The 18,950-nt window shown below is 45.9% G+C and overlaps 2 protein-coding genes across 2 annotated transcripts; one reads left to right on the top strand and one right to left on the bottom strand.

Annotated features, from left to right (window-relative positions):
* The first annotated feature begins 7,236 nt into the window (after positions 1-7,236).
* Positions 7,237-16,584, top strand: LOC136429428 (phthioceranic/hydroxyphthioceranic acid synthase-like). The gene is made up of 6 exons (XM_066419259.1): positions 7,237-7,353; positions 8,051-8,151; positions 8,493-8,707; positions 9,009-9,209; positions 9,373-9,554; positions 9,762-16,584. The coding sequence occupies exons 1-6, from the start codon at positions 7,237-7,239 to the stop codon at positions 15,570-15,572; spliced, it is 6,627 nt and encodes a 2,208-aa protein (XP_066275356.1). The 3' UTR covers positions 15,573-16,584.
* Positions 16,585-16,973: 389 nt separating this feature from the next.
* LOC136430811 (uncharacterized) lies at positions 16,974-18,785 on the bottom strand. The gene is made up of 4 exons (XM_066421787.1): positions 18,378-18,785; positions 17,797-18,113; positions 17,415-17,669; positions 16,974-17,182 (listed from the first exon to the last, which is right to left on the bottom strand). Exons 1-4 carry the CDS (start codon positions 18,727-18,729, stop codon positions 17,021-17,023), a joined length of 1,086 nt encoding a protein of 361 aa, XP_066277884.1. The 5' UTR covers positions 18,730-18,785; the 3' UTR covers positions 16,974-17,020.
* Positions 18,786-18,950: the final 165 nt, after the last annotated feature.

Here is an 18,950-nt window from a genome sequence, read left to right as displayed (position 1 = left end):
ATCTTCAGCAAGATTTCACTTGTTTACATTCTGAAATTTGCATGACACGTGTTGGACGCATAGCGGGAAGAGTCCATTCTTGTATGAGGGGGACATTTTTTAAAAATTGAATTTTGGGCTTGGTTGATTATCAAAAAGGTCCAGTTTTGTTTGGTGGAGGTGTTTTTTAATGGTCCAGTATAGATATGGGCGCCTGGAAGAGCCCATCCATGCATAGGGTTTCAAATTGGGAGAGATCCATTTCTGACTGGCCTTCAATTCAATTATTTATTCAAATACCAACATTGCAGACATATAACAAACGTAAGCCTCGATGCCACAGTCGCTTTTTGCATGGGAAGGGAAATGGGCGATACATGTTGCATTTGCTCCTGCTAATGTTGCCTTTCTAGTTTACCTTCTCTGTTTATAATGTTTCCTCTAAAGGACTGATGAGGAAGGTATTCTCACGAAAAAAGGAGTTGACTTCAAGCAATGTACCAGGAAAAACTTTTCTGTCCAGAATTCAGAACAGCACATGCATTATGCCCATTCGATGTTTCGACAGGAACGACTCTATACTTCTATACAGCTTTGCATGAGTTGCCTTCCCGCGACTGTGTCGCTAGTGTTATTTATAATCATCAGAAAACGTCTGTGTTGTTTAGGTTCCGTGAGGTATCTGTCTTTCCCACAGAATTTGTAGACAATAAACAGTTTGGCGTTACAAGGAAACGTCACGTACTGTAACTGTGAATGTACTGATGTGACCCGTACACATCAACTTCGATAACATGTAACGAATAACGTTAATTTTGTCCGTGGTTGTGCATCGCGATCGGTTGTTAATCTTTAACTCGATGAAAATGGAGGTATTGTTTTCGGTGCCATCAGGTTGTTTGTCGTTCGCGTCATGCCTGTTCCTAGTGGCAGGATCAAGAGTTCAGAACTTCAGATCATTGGGTCAATGGAAGATGCTACTAACTCACGTGGAGGTATTATTTTTTGTCTGTCTGTGTGTGCATATTTCGTTTGCTTTGCTAGCCACAGTAAGTGATCAATGGACACGTGCAATGTCAATCAACACCTTATTTCCATCATCAATGAACAATAATAAAGCAAAACATAAGAAAACTATTTCACGGAGGCATGAGATCTTCGAACTCTTGCTATAGTTGTTATCAAATGATTAATTTTTTTAGGTGCTAAACAATAAGTACGTAATAATGACATGCAATAAAAAGCAGTGTTGTCTCATGTCAAGTGGAATGATTGTGTGTGTGTGTGTACGCGTGTATGTGTGTGCGTCTGTGCGCGTGAGTGCGCGCGTTCGTGTGTGTTTAAGTGTGTGTGTGTGTGTGTGCGTGCGTGTGTGCGTGAGTGTGTATGTATGTGTGCGTGCCTTTATGCCTGTGTGTATGTGTGTGTGTATGTATGTGTGTGTGTGAGAGTGTGTGTATATGTATATGCGTGTGCGTGTGTGTGTGCGTGCGTGCGTGCGTGCGTGCGTGTGTGAAAACAGATTAGGCTCTACGGCAACCTGTCTATACCCACGTGTCATCACAAAATTGCCCATATGGTCAATTAAGGGTTGTGCCGGGTACCTGCATAAACACCTGTACACGGGTTATCTTCCATTCAAGTTTCGTTACATCAAACAGACAACTGCTCTGGCAAATGTCAAAATATGACACGTCTATTTTTTTCTCTTTCCGTTTTTCAAATTTGTCAGCCAACTCCAGTTAATGTTAAACGGCGAAGTACAACAAGGAGGTTGAATAAAGTAAGAAAACAGATATGATGTTTGAATTTATTCTGAAAAACGGATGGTATATCATTGTATTTGTGATTTAACATTGTGTCATATTATTATCTTCGCCGAGTACTTGTACTCGGAGAAGATTATGTTTTCGGTTGAAAAATCTGTTGGGTGGGTCTAAATGTATGTCAGGAGCATAACTCAAGAAAGCTTCAATGAATCTTTATGATTTTTGGTAGGTGTGTAGTGGTTGTGCAAAGGAAAGTCAAGTTCGAAAATGGTTCACCTTGCGTTTTTCAACAATACTGCAGCAGACTTTACATTTTTTTGTGTTTGTATGTAGGCAAAAAAAGTGACGGAAACATTGATGGATCTTCATGATTTTTTGCAGGTGTGTAGATGTTGTGGAAACGGGGGTCAACTTCAAAAATGGTTCCCCTGGTATTCTCCGTTGGTACTGCAGCGGGCTTTGTGTGGATGTGTATTTGTATGTCGCCAGCATAACTCAAGAAGCTGTTGATGGATCCGTATGATATTTAGTGGATGGGTAGAGTTTACAGAAAGGAAGGTCAAGTTCGATAATGGGCTTTCTAGCGGGTACCTAAGGTACTGCAGCGGAGCTTCAAAATTTAGGGGGATATTTTCTGAAAGTGCTATGGTCATGATTTTTGTGTAGTAGATAGTTCATGCCACAGACAGTAAGTTCTGTAAATTTTGGCTCCCTAGCGGCTTGTTAAGAACTGCAGTGGGTGTTTTTGTTTTGACTTTGGGACATGAATAACTTGAGAAGGGGTTGACAGATCGTCGTGATGTTTGGTATGTAGAGAGCTCAGATGGTGGTTTACATTATCAACGACTAATTAAGCAAATCAGGAGCTAACTTGCATAATTAGTAAGGAAAGTTTGTTAACCTACTGCATTTCAATGGGACATGGGACAGTGTCAGGTCATGTAAACAGATGGCCTTGCATAAACGTACATGTAGGTCAAATAAATAAACTATTCTCCAAGCAGAGGTGTGGGTCCTGCTGGTTTAACGCGTTCAGTTTAGGCATTTTTGTTCAACACGGTTGGCGACATAACGAAATAGGGACAAAATAGACAGTCCAGCAGGACAAAAACACCTAAAAACACGTCAACCACCAGCCAGATTTATTCTATTCAAATATATTGACTGTACTATTTCATAATCACTTTCAACTTACAACACTGCAATATCGAACCTTTGTGGCCCATATAATATCAACATACTCATATTTTTTCATGACCAGTTATAACATATATCAGCACACTCTACACATATACTAGTCCTGTACCAGCAAATGATTTTTAACCATATCTAGACTGGACTCATTCGCCCCATCATAACTTCCAAATGGTATGGTGCATGATCAAATTTGCAGGGGGTGATAAGCACGTAGATATTAATCACTCTCCATGATAAGCCTTGATTATTTGGCGAAGATAATGTGTTCGTGGAACTCTAGTTGTCAATATTAACATCATGCGTGAGGATATGCCATGCACAATTGTTCATTAACCTGCAATCATCTCATACAATGTGTCTGGTCAATGGTGCAGTTGAAACCTGCTCACGGCCCTGACCGCATGCATGACTTCATGTCGCCATTGTTGAAGTTGAGTGACGCGTAATGTTAGGTGATCAGCGGGGAACATGTTCCTTAATCTTTATTCATTTTTTTATGACCGGTATGGCCGTGTTTTGTTGCGCTGTGTTGTAGCAGTTGTATTGGGAAGTTCAACATTTTTTTAGAGCTGAATTGTGAGAGCAGTAATCCATGGTTACACCATGGCCACTAAGGAAGGTTGGTGAACATTGTTGTACTTATTCAGTGGTCTATGTGACTGAATTTTTAGTAGCATATGATAAAAGATACGAGGCAGCGAAGCATGATTTGTTATATTCTTTGCTTTCGTCTAAGCCCTAATTGTATTTCTAGTTCTGAATCAGTTGATATGAGCAGGTAACGTTGGGTAACATAAAGTCGCGGGGTACTTAAATTCGCGATTTTTCGAAAACGGGGTATTTAGGGATATGTGCTAGATGCAACATAAGTAATACCGCTAGAAATGCAAACCTGACAGACTAACGTATTCAGAACACTGTCTGAAAAGCTCGATAAGCATGCATTAGAAGGCGACGAGGTCAAAAACTCTCCGTCCCTTATTGGAACAGTCTGAGGGCTTCGTGGGAGAATTACACAACATGGTTGTCGGCTGGTTAATAAGACAAATGTCACATCCGCTTCCTGCTAAACACAATTATTTACAAGACAACTTATCATAATCTCTTTTGCTAACCTGCAACTGGATTCTAAGTGTGATCAATCATCAAAACTCCTCTCTGTTGCTACAACCTACGGCACGTGTATTTTCCCGCCGCCATATTGTTAACCAGAATCCTGTTGTCAAGCAGACGACAAAGGTTTGTGAGGAACACTTTTTTGTCTAAATGTTGCGTGTGATAGTGGACTGAGGAAGATATTTTCCTCAAAGTTTGCTCCTAACACAACAAGGAACACATGGATAAGTAGTATTACCATTGCTACGGCATCCAGCTAACTTGCCATGAATAATGTAACGTTACACGTTGCCATGACGATGGGCCGACTTTGAGTGAAGTTCTACCGACTCAACACACGGGTTGTTCCCGAACTGGCCTGATGTGTGCGGTACGGCCGTTTTTTCGTGTATATTTTTTACTTGGACACGTCTATATCTATGTCTATGGAAAATACTCAGAACATATGGCATACCTGAAAGGTTCACCAACATCTTCAGGAACCTGTATGAGGGGTCAAGTTGCTGCGTGAAGGTCGACTCAGGATACACGGACAGTTTTGATATAGTCACTGGGGTAAAGCAGGGATGTGTTCTATCCCCCCTATTGTTCATTGTCACCATTGATTATGTTATGCGCAATTCCATGGACAATCCAAAGTTTGGTTTAGTCCGGAAAGGGAGTAGGCGTCTCACCGACCTCGATTTCGCAGACGATATCGCTCTAACAGCTGAATCCCACCAAACCTTACAAGACATGACCACCAACACAGAGACAAACTCTGCCAAAGTAGGACTGAGGATTAGTGGGAACAAAACTAAAGCAATGCAGGTTGGTGAACCCCCCCCAAACACGCAACTACAAATTAATGGTGAACCAACAGAAAACGTCACCCAGTTCACATACCTTGGCAGTGTTATCACTGCCGAAGGGGACTCTGACACAGATATAAACTCCCGCCTAGGCAAAGCAGCGGTGGTCTTCAGACGAATGAACACCGTGTGGTCCAGCAGGACACTTTCCAGAAAGCTCAAGGTCAAGCTACTTCAATCCGTAGTTCTCCCCACGGCTCTTTATGCCAGCGAGACGTGGAAAATTACAGCAAAAATGAAAAGAAAACTTGACGCATTCCAACAGCGGTGCCTTAGAAGGATATATAACATAACTTATAAAGATAGAACTACAAATGAAGAAGTTTACAATAGGAGTGGGACAAAACCCCTTAGTATCCCCATCACGGAAAGACGAGTAAAATACACAGGTCATTTGTTTAGAATGCCTGTGGAGCGACACGCAAAAACAGCGCTCAAATGGAAACCCGACAAAGGGAAAAGAAAACGGGGAAGACCCAAACTCACATGGAGGCACATGCTTCAGAAGGACCTTGACGAACTGGGGATTACCTTGAAAGGAGCGGAAGACATGGCCCAAAACCGCACAAAATGGAGGATGCTTGCTGCCCAATGTGCCACTTGGCACGGGAGGATCTAAGTCTAAGTAAGTCTCCTCAAGCCAAGGATGGAACGAATAGCTACTGTATAAAATGTAACTAGCGGTAAGATATTCAAGACGAATCTTCTCTCCCGAAATAATGTTCACACCTGTCCGACAACACCGTCATTGTGCGTGCGGCGGACGGTAGTTTCAAGTTGAAATATTATGGTGTCAGCACGACTAGAGACAAAATCTACCATATATGTGATTAGTGCAAAGATAGTACTAATACTGACAGAATGATAGAAAAAAAGGATGGTTTATTGTTCTGCTAGATTGATTTCAGTCAACCATTATCGGAAAAATGGCGAATTTATGTTACCCAACGTTACACTGATAGCCGAGTTTCTCAACTTTTAGATGACGATTTGCCACGGCGCTGCTGCGAGGGCGGATAAACCACCCATGGGTGGCGAGCGCATAGTCAATCAACTGTTGAACTTGAAAGGTCGCCTAACGACTGTTGTTTTGACACCCATGATACTGTAATTTTCAAACGAGTAACATTCCGCCGTGTTTAGCCCCACTGCCACTTCAAGATGGACACTCTCCTCTCCTCAAAAGCCATCGAATGTCACTCATCAAAAGTGACGTCTATTTTGTTATGACATATGGCAGATGACCTCGAGGAGTTAATGACGCTTGTGCTTAAATGAGTCATCACATCATTGTGAGGCGTGCCCAGTTCAAAGCAGTTACGCATGTTTGTGTCAGCATGACGACCATCTCAGTAGCGCGCTGGGGACACAAACTTGTTTTTGATCTTCGTCGTCAGTTTGTGAAATAAACCACAAGGATGGTTAAAAATAGTGCCTTCAGTCTCATCAACTGACAGAGCTGACAGCTGACTTTCATCTGTGAATTGCTCTGAGGTCTGTAGACATTTATCTGTATGTTTCGTGCAAATGCCTTTCTAATTATAACGTTAGATATTACTGTATTTGGAAATATGCGTTCGTATTGCTAGCCTCTCGGAGTTGCAAGCAATGTTGATAGAGATACCGATTATCAACATATTCGACAGAAACACATATTTTCACTTCTATAACTTGGATCAAGATTTTGTTGTTCTTATCTCTGAGACTGTAGAAGTGAAATTATCTGTTTCTGTCGCATATGTTGATAATCTGTATCTATATCTACATTGTTTGCAACTCTGAGACTAGGGAATGGTTCTGTGAGTTGCATTATGCAATGTTTGTATAAATCTGCTACATTCACATCTATTATAAGTAGAATGTGGTGGTGAAAGATACAATCATTTTTAATTGTCAGTCCACTGTGCTACAAAGGGATGTATGGCCGAATGGGGGCAACTTCGGCATCTTGCTGGGACTTCAAAACCAGCAAAAATAAGGTCGTGTACACTGTACAGTAAACGTACGTAGCAGGTCGTAAGGTTCCGACGGTCAATTTATCAAGAGTCTATACGGCTGGCCATGACAGACCGGTGTGACGAGTTAGTGACCCTGGCCTGAAGCTTGGTTGATCACGTGCGTACACCTCGAGCAACACAAAAGACGCCGTCTGGCTGTGGCACCATGTTGCTGATCTGGAGCTGTCCAATTCGAAAAAGTTCGAAGGGCAGGCAAGAGTTATGAATGAAAGGATGTATTTTGGCACACACCTGGAGAAGAGTGGCGGCTCACAGGTTGCTTTTAAATTCATAACTTACCTATAATATTGTTGACAGCCGAGTGTCATGGCTAGTACTGAGGAGGAACAGATCGCGATAGTGGGGCTGTGGTGCCGGTTCCCGCACGCCGACGGACCAGAAGACTTCTGGAGAGTCCTCGTGAATGGAGAGGACTGTGTGGAGGTACTGTCTCTTCTGTAGCCTTGTCTTTTTAGACTTATGATAATTTGAGAACGCGGACTACATGTTGCATGTGATAACAGCATAAGCCTGTATAGACCCATTATTTACAGTTCGGTGGTAAATGCCATAATGATCGTTGTTGACAGGATCATTGTAGTTGCCTAAAGGGTGGGGTGTTTAAAAGCAGCGAACCGTACCTCAGAGACATGGCAGTACAAAGGTATTGCACATGCGCACAAATGTTTTGTATACATGGTATATAAGAGTTGGGTGCGAAAGTTCAGCACCATGGTTTTTCAATAAGGCTGTTTCTTAGGAAGTTTTAGCTATGTTACCGAGGTAACAAGAGATTATCTAAATTTGTGCTGAAGACATCGTTCTAAAGCAAATCGATGGGTTTGGCGATAATCGGTGGCGGTTGCCTACATCTAAAAGCATATTCTGCTTAATGGTGCGTGTGTCGGGACTATTTACGGGTCCATTACCGTTTGCTGTAAACGCCCTATGGATTGTTGTGTGCAGACCGTGGATGACATGGTGGAAGAAATTAAGATTAAAAGAAATATGCATGTCGGGGGCTCTAATCTAGGTTAAATGAAAAACTTATACCATGGTATCAAAGTCATATTTCGCCCAAGCATCTTTCCCGCGTTCCTTGTGTCTTGTCATACAATGTCGTTTCCGTGTGTATGTTTAGGAGGTCCCAGCAGACCGCAGACACCAGGACCCCTCAAGGTGCGATGCCCACGAGAACACTCCCGGGAGGAACGTCGTGGAGAAGGCGGGGCTTGTGGAAGGGTACCAACATTCTGACTATCATTACAATTTACAAACTGCATGAACAGGACATGCGGTAAACACGGACGTAAAGCGTGTAATCGACCATGAAATATCCGAAAGGAAACGTACAGTTTCTTGTCAGTTTGAAAAGTCGACAGACATGAAGGACTTGTGTATAAAAATCAGCACTCTATAAAAGAATCCTTCTGTCGTCGGCAAGATTCTAGTATTACACACAAAGTCCTGTTATATCTGTAGTGTAGCAGTTTCATGATGGAAAAGTTACAGATTGCGCAGTCTTTTTAATTTATTTGTAGCGAATGAAACAAAACTTTCCGTCTTCGCTGTAAATATCACAGGTACAGGGAGTTCGACCCTAGCCTGTTCGACCTGACGGACGAAGAGGCATCACGGTTGGACCCCCAGCAGCGCCTCATGCTGGAGTGTTCGTACAAGGCGTTTGAAAATTCCGGCATCACAATGGAAGAACTGGACGGCAGCGACACCGGGGTCTTCGTTGGTCTGTATAGTTTTGTACCTTTCTTACACTACTTGTCATCTGACCCTTGGGAATGTGTCCTTGACATGTTATGGATGAATCAAACAAATTTGCCTGACGAAAAATTTTCCAATAAGCCATAATGACGCAAATTCATAGCCTTCACTAGGCATTCATACGGGGGTAAGGATAGTAGAATTTGGCAAAAAAAAGGTGAATAATTGGCCAAGAGAGTCAGTCCGCGGGATGGGTATTGTTTCCTCGGGCCGGCAAATGTTACCCGATGGTGGCCAAACTCCACTGGCAAATATTCTCCATATAGCCAGCGTAGTTAATCTGATAGAGACTAGCAGTTTCATATCACTGTCAACAGGAGCGACACATTGCGACCATCTATCGGAGGATGACGTCGACACGACCCAGGTAACGGACGCTTCCATCGCGGGGACAGCCACGTCTCTCCTGGCGGCACGGGTGTCCTACACCTTCAACCTGACCGGCCCCGCCCTCACCGTGGACACCGCCTGCTCATCGGGACTGTACGCCGTACATCTCGGGTGTCAGGCCATCAGGGCAGGTAACAAATCAGTGACTCCCTCAGAACTCTGTATCTTAGCAGATGTTAAGAGTTAAACCATCGCCCTTTTGTGCATAAGGACAGAAAATCATTTCCTTCCTTACTCTGTTTGATGATTCGTGATAAGAATGACTTAGATAAAATGGTAATTAAATCCTTTTAGGTGACTGTTTTATGGCCATCTGCGGAGGTGCGAGTTTTATTCGTCAGCGGAACATGTCGGAGTCGCTGTGCCGGGCAGGCTTGGCTGGTCCCGACGGACGCTGTAAGCCCTTCTCGGCTGCAGCTGACGGGCCCGCCCGAGGGGAGGGCTGCGGAGTCGTCGTGCTGAAAAAGCTACACAGGGTGAGTTGTAAGCAGTCATTGAATTACCACTACTTATCTCTCTGGTGAAAATTTTACTGGAAATGGCAGCTTGTCAACGATCAAGGTTCAGAGGTAGTTGGAGGGTGACATTTAGAGTTTGAATCCATCCACCATGGATATAAGATGCACTAAATTGGCAAAGGGATGCACATTTAATCCATATCCATATATTATTCATTCATACAGGCGTTGGAACACAAAAACCACATCTGGGCCATCATCCGAACAGGAGTGAACCAAGATGGCCGCACCGCCATCCCCATCACAGCCCCATCACAAACCCAGCAGGAGGAGTTACTCCGCCTCGTTTACGAGCACCACAAAATCGACCCACAGGGCATCGACTACATCGAGGCTCATGGGACTGGCACTCCGGACGGGGACGCAGTGGAAGCTAACAGCCTGGGCAACACCATAGGCAAGGCCAGGAAACCTGGCGATCATCCCGTGTTATTAGGTTCTGTGAAAGGCAACATTGGACATCTGGGGTCAGCAGCCGCTATGGCGGGAATCATCAAGGTCCTCCTGATGATGAAGCATGAGAAAGTCGTGCCAACTTTGCACTTCGACAAACCAAACCCAAATATTGACTTTGACAGTCTGCGTCTGTCCGTGCCGATGGAGGCACTAGACTGGCCAATGCGAGGCAAGGACAGAAGATTGGCCTGCGTTAACTCCTTTGGATTGAGCGGTTCGAACGCCCATGCCATCTTGGAGCAGCTTCCAAGGAGCGACGGTGAATGTGAAGAAGATGAAGTACGGAGCACTATTGTGGCCTTATCTGCGAGGAATCACGAATCTCTGAAATTGGCAGCGGAAGATCTTACGGTTTACTTGCGGCGCAACCCAGGCATATCAGTACAAAGTCTTGGCTACACATCAACAATGAGAAGAACCCACCACAACTACCGACTAGCAGTAACAGGTAGCCCTGTTGAAGAGATAGAACGCTCCTTGACAAATGCACTAGATAACATTGAAGAGATACAATCTACAAAAACTGACAGACGCCTATCACTAGCCAGTGGCACCGATGACTTTAAAACAGACAAGCATGTCATTTTTGTGTTTGGAGGACAGGGAACTTTGTGGGAGGGTGTTTGTCTGGAACTGATGGACAAAGAGTCTGTTTTCAGAAGAAAGGTAACGGAAGTAGATTCCCTGTTTGGTCAGTACGTAGACTGGTCCTTGCTCCATAAATTGTCAGAGAGAGAAGATTTTGACGTACCGATTGTGGCCCAGGCCCTGATTTTTGCCACACACGTGGGGCAGTTTGCCCTTTGGCAGTCGTGGGGCATCAAACCAGACGCCATTCTCGGCCAATCGGTGGGAGAGGTCGCTGCGGCACATTGCTCGGGCGCCTTGTCGTTACCCGAGGCCGTGCGTGTTATCTATCATCGGGGACGACTGCAGAATGAGACCAGAGCTGGAAAGATGCTCGTTGTCGGTAACATTCCCATCGAGGAAGTAGAGGAGCTGTGCAAAGGTGTGTCGGGAGAACTGGGCGTGGCTGCCGAGAACAGCGCTACCTGCTGCGTGCTGTCGGGCGACAGCGATGCCATGAACAACATACATGAGCTTTTGCAATCGATGAATGAAGACAATCTGGATAGACAGCTGTTCCTGAGAGAGGTCCAGAGAGTTAAATTTGCTTACCACAGCCACCACATGGAGCCCATCCGCGAGGAGTTGCAGAAGTCGTTGGCCAACCTTACAGGACAACCGCCGACCGTGGAGCTGTATTCCACCGTGACGGGAAAGAGAGCCACTCCGATAGACTTTGTGACTGGAGACTACTGGGGCAGAAACGTGAGGCAGCGTGTGATGTTAAGACGCGCGATGTCAGAAGCCCTACGTCCGGAGAAACACAACGTGATAGTCGGAATCGGACCCAAACCGCCAAGGAGAAACTACATAAAGCAAATTGCATCGGATACGAGGCTAACCTACGTTGCGTCCGTTAAGCCGAATCAAGAACACCCGACCATGATGCAAGGTCTCTGCGAGCTCTACCAGGCCGGTTTAGTACCAAGATGGGACTCTTTGTTTCAAGGTCGAAAATACACTCCATGTCAGGTACCGCGTTATCACCTTGCTCGGAAGTTACTCTGGTCTGAGACCGATAAGACTCTCATCCGACGACAACACGTTTCATGTGGCTCCAGACCCTCCACACATCCTTTACTCAACCAGGTTTCTACAAATCCACCTCTGTACGAATGTCTTCTAAGCAAGCAGAAGATGCCATACCTGTGTGACCATGTCCTGGACGACAAGGTTGTCGTTCTTGGTGCTCAGTTCTGTGATCTGGGGATCGCCGCCTGCATGGACGTGATATTCCCGCGGCAACCTATCTCCAACTGTAGGACAAGCGTGACATTTCTGTCCCCAGTCGCCCTAGCAAGCCAGGAGGGTACAGCCGTCAGCAGAGTCCTGGTGAGTCACGACGAAGCTGCTAGGAAGGTGTACTTTGAACAGCGTACGGACGGAGATCTGCATACCACGGGCACTGTCACCTATGACAACAGGCAACAACCCACCATTAGCAGGCTTGACATGGAAGCCGTGCGATACCGCTGTAATAATACCATATCAGGCGATGACCTGTATGAAGCGATACAAAGAATTGGCTTACAATACGGACCTACACTGCGCAGACTGGCGGAATGTCGCTACAGAGATGGGACTCATGGCAAGGAAGCCATGGCCCTCATAGATGTCCACGAGACGGTAGCAGCAGAGATGCACAGCTGCTGCATCCACCCTGCTATACTGGACTGTCTGATGCAGGCAAATTTTCTGTTGGGACTTGATAGTCTACGTCAAACAAACGGTCGACGCCTGAAATTTCTCCCTGTCTCCGTAGAAAGTCTAGTTGTTGTCAAACCTGTGGAAGAACGTATGTGGGTGTACGTGAAGCAGACTCGCGGAACGTCAGGGACAATTCGGTCAAACGGCGTTCTGGTGGGCATGGACGGGCAGGTCATCCTGGAACTGAGGGGTCTGACGATCAGGGTCTGCACGGACGGTAATGCCAGCAGTTTCGAGGACCTAATCTTCACCACAACATGGACGGCCGTTCAGTCTCAGTGGAGTGGTGAGGTTGACCCACAGCTCGGCAATGAATTCTGTGAGTTGAAGTGTCTCGTACTAAAGGATGACTGTGGGATTTCCAACCAGCTGGAGCCTTTCGTCAGCTCCGATTCCTTCTTCATCTCCTTGGAGGACTTTCAGAGGTCTGACTACCGAAACGACGAGCGGGCGTTACCAAAGTTGTTGCAAGAAATGGATGTGAACCTGGACTTTGACTTTGTTCTACACTGTTGTGGTATATCTCAACTGAATCCAGAAATCTCGGACACGGAAGCGCTGGATACCCGCGTTGACTTAGCGTGTGCAAGCCTTCGGCAGGTCATAAAGATGCTGGTCACAAACGGCAGAACGATCCCTGTTAAAGTCATCACGCGCAATGTCCAGTTCTCCATGTGGCAAGAGTCGTTGGATAATGACGTCGACAGCGCGTGGCACGGTCTGCTAGATCTCGTTGGAGCGCCCCTGTGGGGTTTGATCCGTTGCGCAATCAGGGAAAAGGCTTACCCATCGCTGCAGCTTGTTGACTTATCTTCCGGCGACAATTTCGAGGTATACACGCTACTACACGAGCTTGTCACGCATGAGTTGGAAAGCTACACGGAAATCATGTGCGTCCAAAGCGCGAAGTATTTCCTGGAGATTTTGCCTTCCACACTACGCGGCGATTCTGCCATGTATCGAATCAACAATGCTGAAGAGGGATGTAGACTGAAGATGCAGACTACAGATCCCACTAAACCAGTAAATATCCACGCAGTCTACAGCAACAACCGTGTAGATCTAGAGTCACGAGCACGAGCTGGGCATGTCGACATCAAGGTACAAAGGTGTCACGTCCAACCAGAAAACATGTATGCAGTCACTAAGGAAGCACAAAACGGGCATGTGATACATTGGCCACATGACGTCAATCACGGTTGGGATTTCCTCAGCTTGGACTTCGTGGGAACCGTAGTGCAGGTACCCCCGAAGTGCAAGCTTCGTGTTGGTGACCGCGTCGTCGGAGTCTACCCTGCGGTAGCTTCAACTGTCGTATCCCTTCCCGTGTCAGTAGTCCAGAAGTTGTCAGACCTTCCACTTTTACAGGACCAGCCCTTTTTGTCGTATTTTGTTTTGGCCTGGGAAATTCTTGTGCACCTGCTCAACATCAAGCCTAAACAGAATGTTTGGTTGTTAGAAGAAACTACCGGCGCACCATCGGTCACGGCAAAGGTCATTGAGGCCGCAGCGCTGGCTTTAAAAGCCACATGCTACAGAGTGCAAAACGCCAACAGTCTGCCAAGCGTCATGGAGGACGTAGCTGTTGTGATCGGAGGGCTACAAACGCCTCTTAGAGCCCAGCTTGCAGATGCAATGGCCAAGAAGGGAAAGGTTGTGTACCCGTGTTGTCACACTTCAAATCAGTACCAGCAAACCAGCGCGTCCCTCCGAATCAGGCAGGATGTCAGAGTTTGGATGGTTGATACAAGCACAGTGTTTCACGAGACGAATTTAAACAAGATCATGCCGAAGGTGTTAAAATGGCTATCGGTAATGTTTCAAAGTAAGTTAAACATCGATCTTCCCTTAAGGGAAATCCTCTTGTCCTCGTCGCCTCACTCAGTCGCTTCTGAGGACGTGGGGACAGCGAGTGGGACAGGAATCACCGTGGTCGGGTTTGGTGCACAGTCTAATGATGGGTTACCGGGTACGCCCGTCATCTGCAGGAGAAAGGCGCTCTTCAGGCGTGACGCTTCCTACGTCATCGTCGGTGGACTAACTGGCCTAGGCTTCTTCACCGTCAAATTTCTAGCTGAACGGGGAGCGGGGAACATCGTAACCATGTCCAGGACTCAGCCTAAGGCGGACACAGTGCTGGAGCTGAGGAGTGTTGGAGAGAAGTACGGATCAAAAATCATATGCCTTACAGCTGACGTCACATCTTACAAAAGCGTTACCGCTGCACTGGCCAAGCTCAAAGGCTGTCTCCCTGACATTCCTCTGAAAGGCGTTTTCCACAGTGCTGTCGTCTTTAGTGACGGCATTCTGATCAACCAGAGTCACGCTCAATTTAAAAAGGGAATGATCGACAAAATGAGTGGAACCTGGAACTTACACTTTGCGACAAGACACCTCAATCTCGATTATTTCGTGTGTTATTCATCAATGTCCTCGGTGTTTGGCAACGGTGGGCAAACAAGTTACGGGGCGGCAAATGCTTTCTTAGACGGCTTCGCCTGCCTTCGTCGTCAGATGAAAATGGCCGGCCAGAGTATCAACTGGGGCGCCTTACAGCTGGGGGTCGTAGAGAGAGAGAGAAGGTTGGCAAAAACCTTGGAGCAGAAGGGAATCCGAGATTTGCAAAGAGACAAGATTTCAGTGTGCTTGGAAAATTGTCTGGTTCTGAATCCGGTTCAGCTGATAGTTGTTGATCTGGACCGGTGCCGGCTTGCGGCCATGCTGAAAGGGTCTCCGGACTTTCGAAGGGTGGAGAAGCTTGTAGGAGACATGGATGATGGTACTTTAGACGACGTAACGATGACTACACCTGTTGATCTTGACAGTCTGAGACAGATGAGCGAACAGGACAGACGGAAGGCGATTGGAAAGTTGACTCGGAACGTATTTGTCAAACTTCTGAACGCGGAGGACGGAGATGTGCACGGCATGCACAGTTCCGTCGTCAACATGGGCATGGACTCACTACTGGCACTCACCGCGCAAAACATCTTCAAGAACGAATTTCACGTGGACGTTCCTTGGATCGCCCTGCTAGGCAGGAAGTCAACCATCCAGTCTATCAACGATCTGGTCTTTGAACAGCTCAATAAAAGAATTGGTGAGAGGCGGGAGCCAGTCGCAATGCCTGAGAACGGCACGGAGGCCCAAGGAAGTGTCGATCTGAGACATCAGGAGCATCCATAGGGGTAAGAAATAGATTACTTCACTCAAACAAATATCAATTGATTCTCTGATTTGTACAGTACATATAACGCAGAGAACAACACTTGTTTATAAATCAACGGCTACTACATGTATATACATGTGTATAAGCTGGTGTTCTCCATATCATGTGGGAGACAGCGAAAGAGGACATGCTTCACTATCTTAGCCATGTGATATTCCAAATATCTTTCCACCCAGCTATAGCTATAGCTACAGCAATGGCGTTTTCTTCTATAAAATTCCAGAAGTTCCACATTGACCTTGATCACGGCCAGAGCCCGAGGAGCTTACTACTTCAAAACGTTGAATACAGACCAGCTAGAGACGCGGACCGAGGGTAATAACGTTACATCGATGTGGTGACTGTGTAGTTTTGTAGTTTAGGAGGACTGAAGGCATCTTGATAGCATGTATTTCACTTGTACCATTGTATCCAATGTATTGTACATATGAAAGAAATATGCGTGACCAAGTGGGTGACGTACTCTTGATCTTAGTTGTTGATAAGGCTGTCTATTGATGGAAATGAGGAATCCAATGCTGTTTGAGATGGCTGTTAAGAATTTGTATAGTATCATGTAGAGTGAAATGTCCAGTAGATGGTAGATATGATTTGTGATTTGTATTAGGTAACAGTAAGTAGATACTGGATAGAAATATTTCATAAATCAAGAGTGTAAAGTAAAATGAATCTGTAATTTTTACCTGGGTTAGCTACTGCTGCTGCTGTAACCTCGTATTTTTGTAATGAAGTGATAGATAAAGAACCTTTTGCCTCGTTTCTGTGAATATCTGTTCATATCACATATCAGTTTATCAATATTTGTATCAAGAATATAGTGCTGACTTTACTACATCTTACAGTTGACAACTTTTTACTATACACTTACACTTATGTATGATGATTGCAATACAGCTGTGTTATCAAATGTGAATGGTATTCTTTTGTTCAAATTGAACTAAACTAGGTCATACATTGTTGTCGCAAGATGATTATCACTAATGCATTAGAATAGTGACAATAGAGTCACTATTTCACTGTTGATCGATAGAATTTTTCTGTATGTTTCGTCACGTGCGTTTTGCACTTTCTAACAAAAGCTGACAATGAAACTGAAGCTTTCTAGCTGGTCAAGCATACACTAAACAAGGTCACACACCATGGGCCCAAAATCAGCATTGACGTTTGTCTTCGAATCCCCAAGACCTACCCACCTACCAAATATCATTACAATCCATCCAGAGGTTCTGGACTTACTAGTGTGCTGACCACAACATGCGGAAACACACAGACACATACAGACACAGATAGAAAGGCCCAAAACTCCATTTTTCATGTCGGTGAAAACAAACTTTTCAGAGTCATCAGAATCACAAAGCTGAGTCTTCTAAAGCTTTATTGAGCTTAAGCAGAGCTCCACTCCCTCCTAGAAGACATACTCGGAGTCGGAGTCGTCTGACTCGTACGTCTCCAGGGGTTCCTGGTCCCAGAAGAGGCTGTCTTCCTCGGGCTCCCCCTCCGACACAGGGCCGAGGCTGCTCCCGGCCGCGAACTTCTTAGCCTTGGCTACAGTAGCTTCCATCTGAACCTGGATGGGGTGGGGAGGGGGGCCAGGATTCAAACGAATGATTCAAACAAATAACCATGTAATTTTCTTTCAAACATCTCCATGTATGTCAACTCGTCATGTATTCATCAATGAGAAACACGATTGCCTCTAGCTACAAGCTTATACATGAAATACATCGTGCTTTACAGATAGCCTGATATAAACATGCATGAATTTGCGGCTCTCCGTGTAACGTTACCGAGTGTCCCACCTGGCGGCGTTCTGCGGCGTCTGCCTGGCGCTTCTGTAGGTCATTCTGGGAGGACTTCTTCGCCACTCGGGCCCTCCTCAGGGCCAGCCGCTTCTCCAGGGCCTTCAATGCCCTGCTCTCCCGTGTAGCGATGACGTCAGAGTCGCTCACAGACTTGAGGACGAAAGCTGTTCCAGACGGCTTCTTCGAAGTGACTTTGGTCGCCTGTTCCGCAGCCCGGTTGGCAAGTTTGCGGGATCTTTCAGTCAGAATCTCCTGCGCAAATTACAAAAAAATAGCTAAGAACAGACGAGTACTTATCTTAGTCTGGATATACTTGCATTACAGGAAAAGTTGCAGCGGAAATCTCTCCGTCAAAATTTCGAAATGAACATTTCCTTACCCGTCTCCTGACATCTGCGTTGCTGAGCTGTCTCTCCAGTTCAGTCTCCGACTCTCCCGACTTCTTCCGGAACTTCCTCCGCCTATCCTCCAGCCTCCCCTCCAACTTGTCCAGCTTTATTGGGCGATGCGACTGACGCTTGGACGAAGAGATGGGCTTCTCGGCCGGCACCTCGAAGGCCACGGAGTCCCCATGACATTTGAGGGGTAACACACCTTCTTCTCGCAGCTGAACTAAAACGTCTGATGATGACTTGCCAGGCCTCGGCTGGGACATCGGGGCAGGTGGACACTTTTCCACCGGTAACAGTTCTGCAGCTGAACCAAAAGCGGACATTGACTTCTGGCGGCAAGGCGTGTCGGTGTGCGTGCGTTCGTGTGTGTGTGTGCCAGCGTGTGAACAATGATACCGACTCGGAGGTTTGAACTGAGTGTCGTAAAATAACTATGGCGCAACATCAACCAAACCTCGCAGTGCCATTCATGAAGTTATCAGTGTCATCACTCTGGCTGCGTTGACACCATGCAGCAAGATCAGAGAGTGACTCAATTCAAAACAACCTAACGTTTCTTAGATGTTACCTCTGTGGGTCGTCTCATCCTGCTGTATGACATCTAGTACAGAACTGTCCTCTCTATCCTCCGAAGCGTTCACATCTCCCACTACTGTCCTGTCATCTCCTGGAGACACCTTTCCATCCTTGGCCAGACTCCAACAACTCACTAGCTTCAGTAAGAAATCCCGCATGGCTTGTGAGCGTCCGGTCTTGGCGACCTGCTTGAGTGGCCCCGCGGCCGGGAAATTTGTTGTTCTAAAGATAACCACTGCGGCATGGAGATAGAACAACGACGTCACAAGCGGTATGCATAAGGATGGTTGCCAAGTTATTGCGGCTTCATGTCCTTTCAAAGGAAAGAAATGGGAAAAGAGCATATTTTCGTTGTATCAAAATCTAATGTGGTCGACGCGGCTTTGCCGTTACAAATCCTAGCAGGTGCATCCCAAAGTCAGGCAGAAGAACTCTTGGGCTTGAAAATGCGTGCTTTGAACTTTGAACTTTGAACTTTATTCACCTTTGAAGCGGTGGCACATCGGCAGCGCCGAGTGCTAAAAGTACATACTTAACGCAGATTGAGATATCATAGTTAACCAAT

This window comes from Branchiostoma lanceolatum, chromosome 3 (assembly GCF_035083965.1).
Source record: "Branchiostoma lanceolatum isolate klBraLanc5 chromosome 3, klBraLanc5.hap2, whole genome shotgun sequence".
NCBI lineage: Eukaryota > Metazoa > Chordata > Leptocardii > Amphioxiformes > Branchiostomatidae > Branchiostoma > Branchiostoma lanceolatum.
The sequence above is the reverse complement of the archived record's forward strand: the minus strand, read 5'-3'. Positions and strand labels throughout refer to the sequence as shown.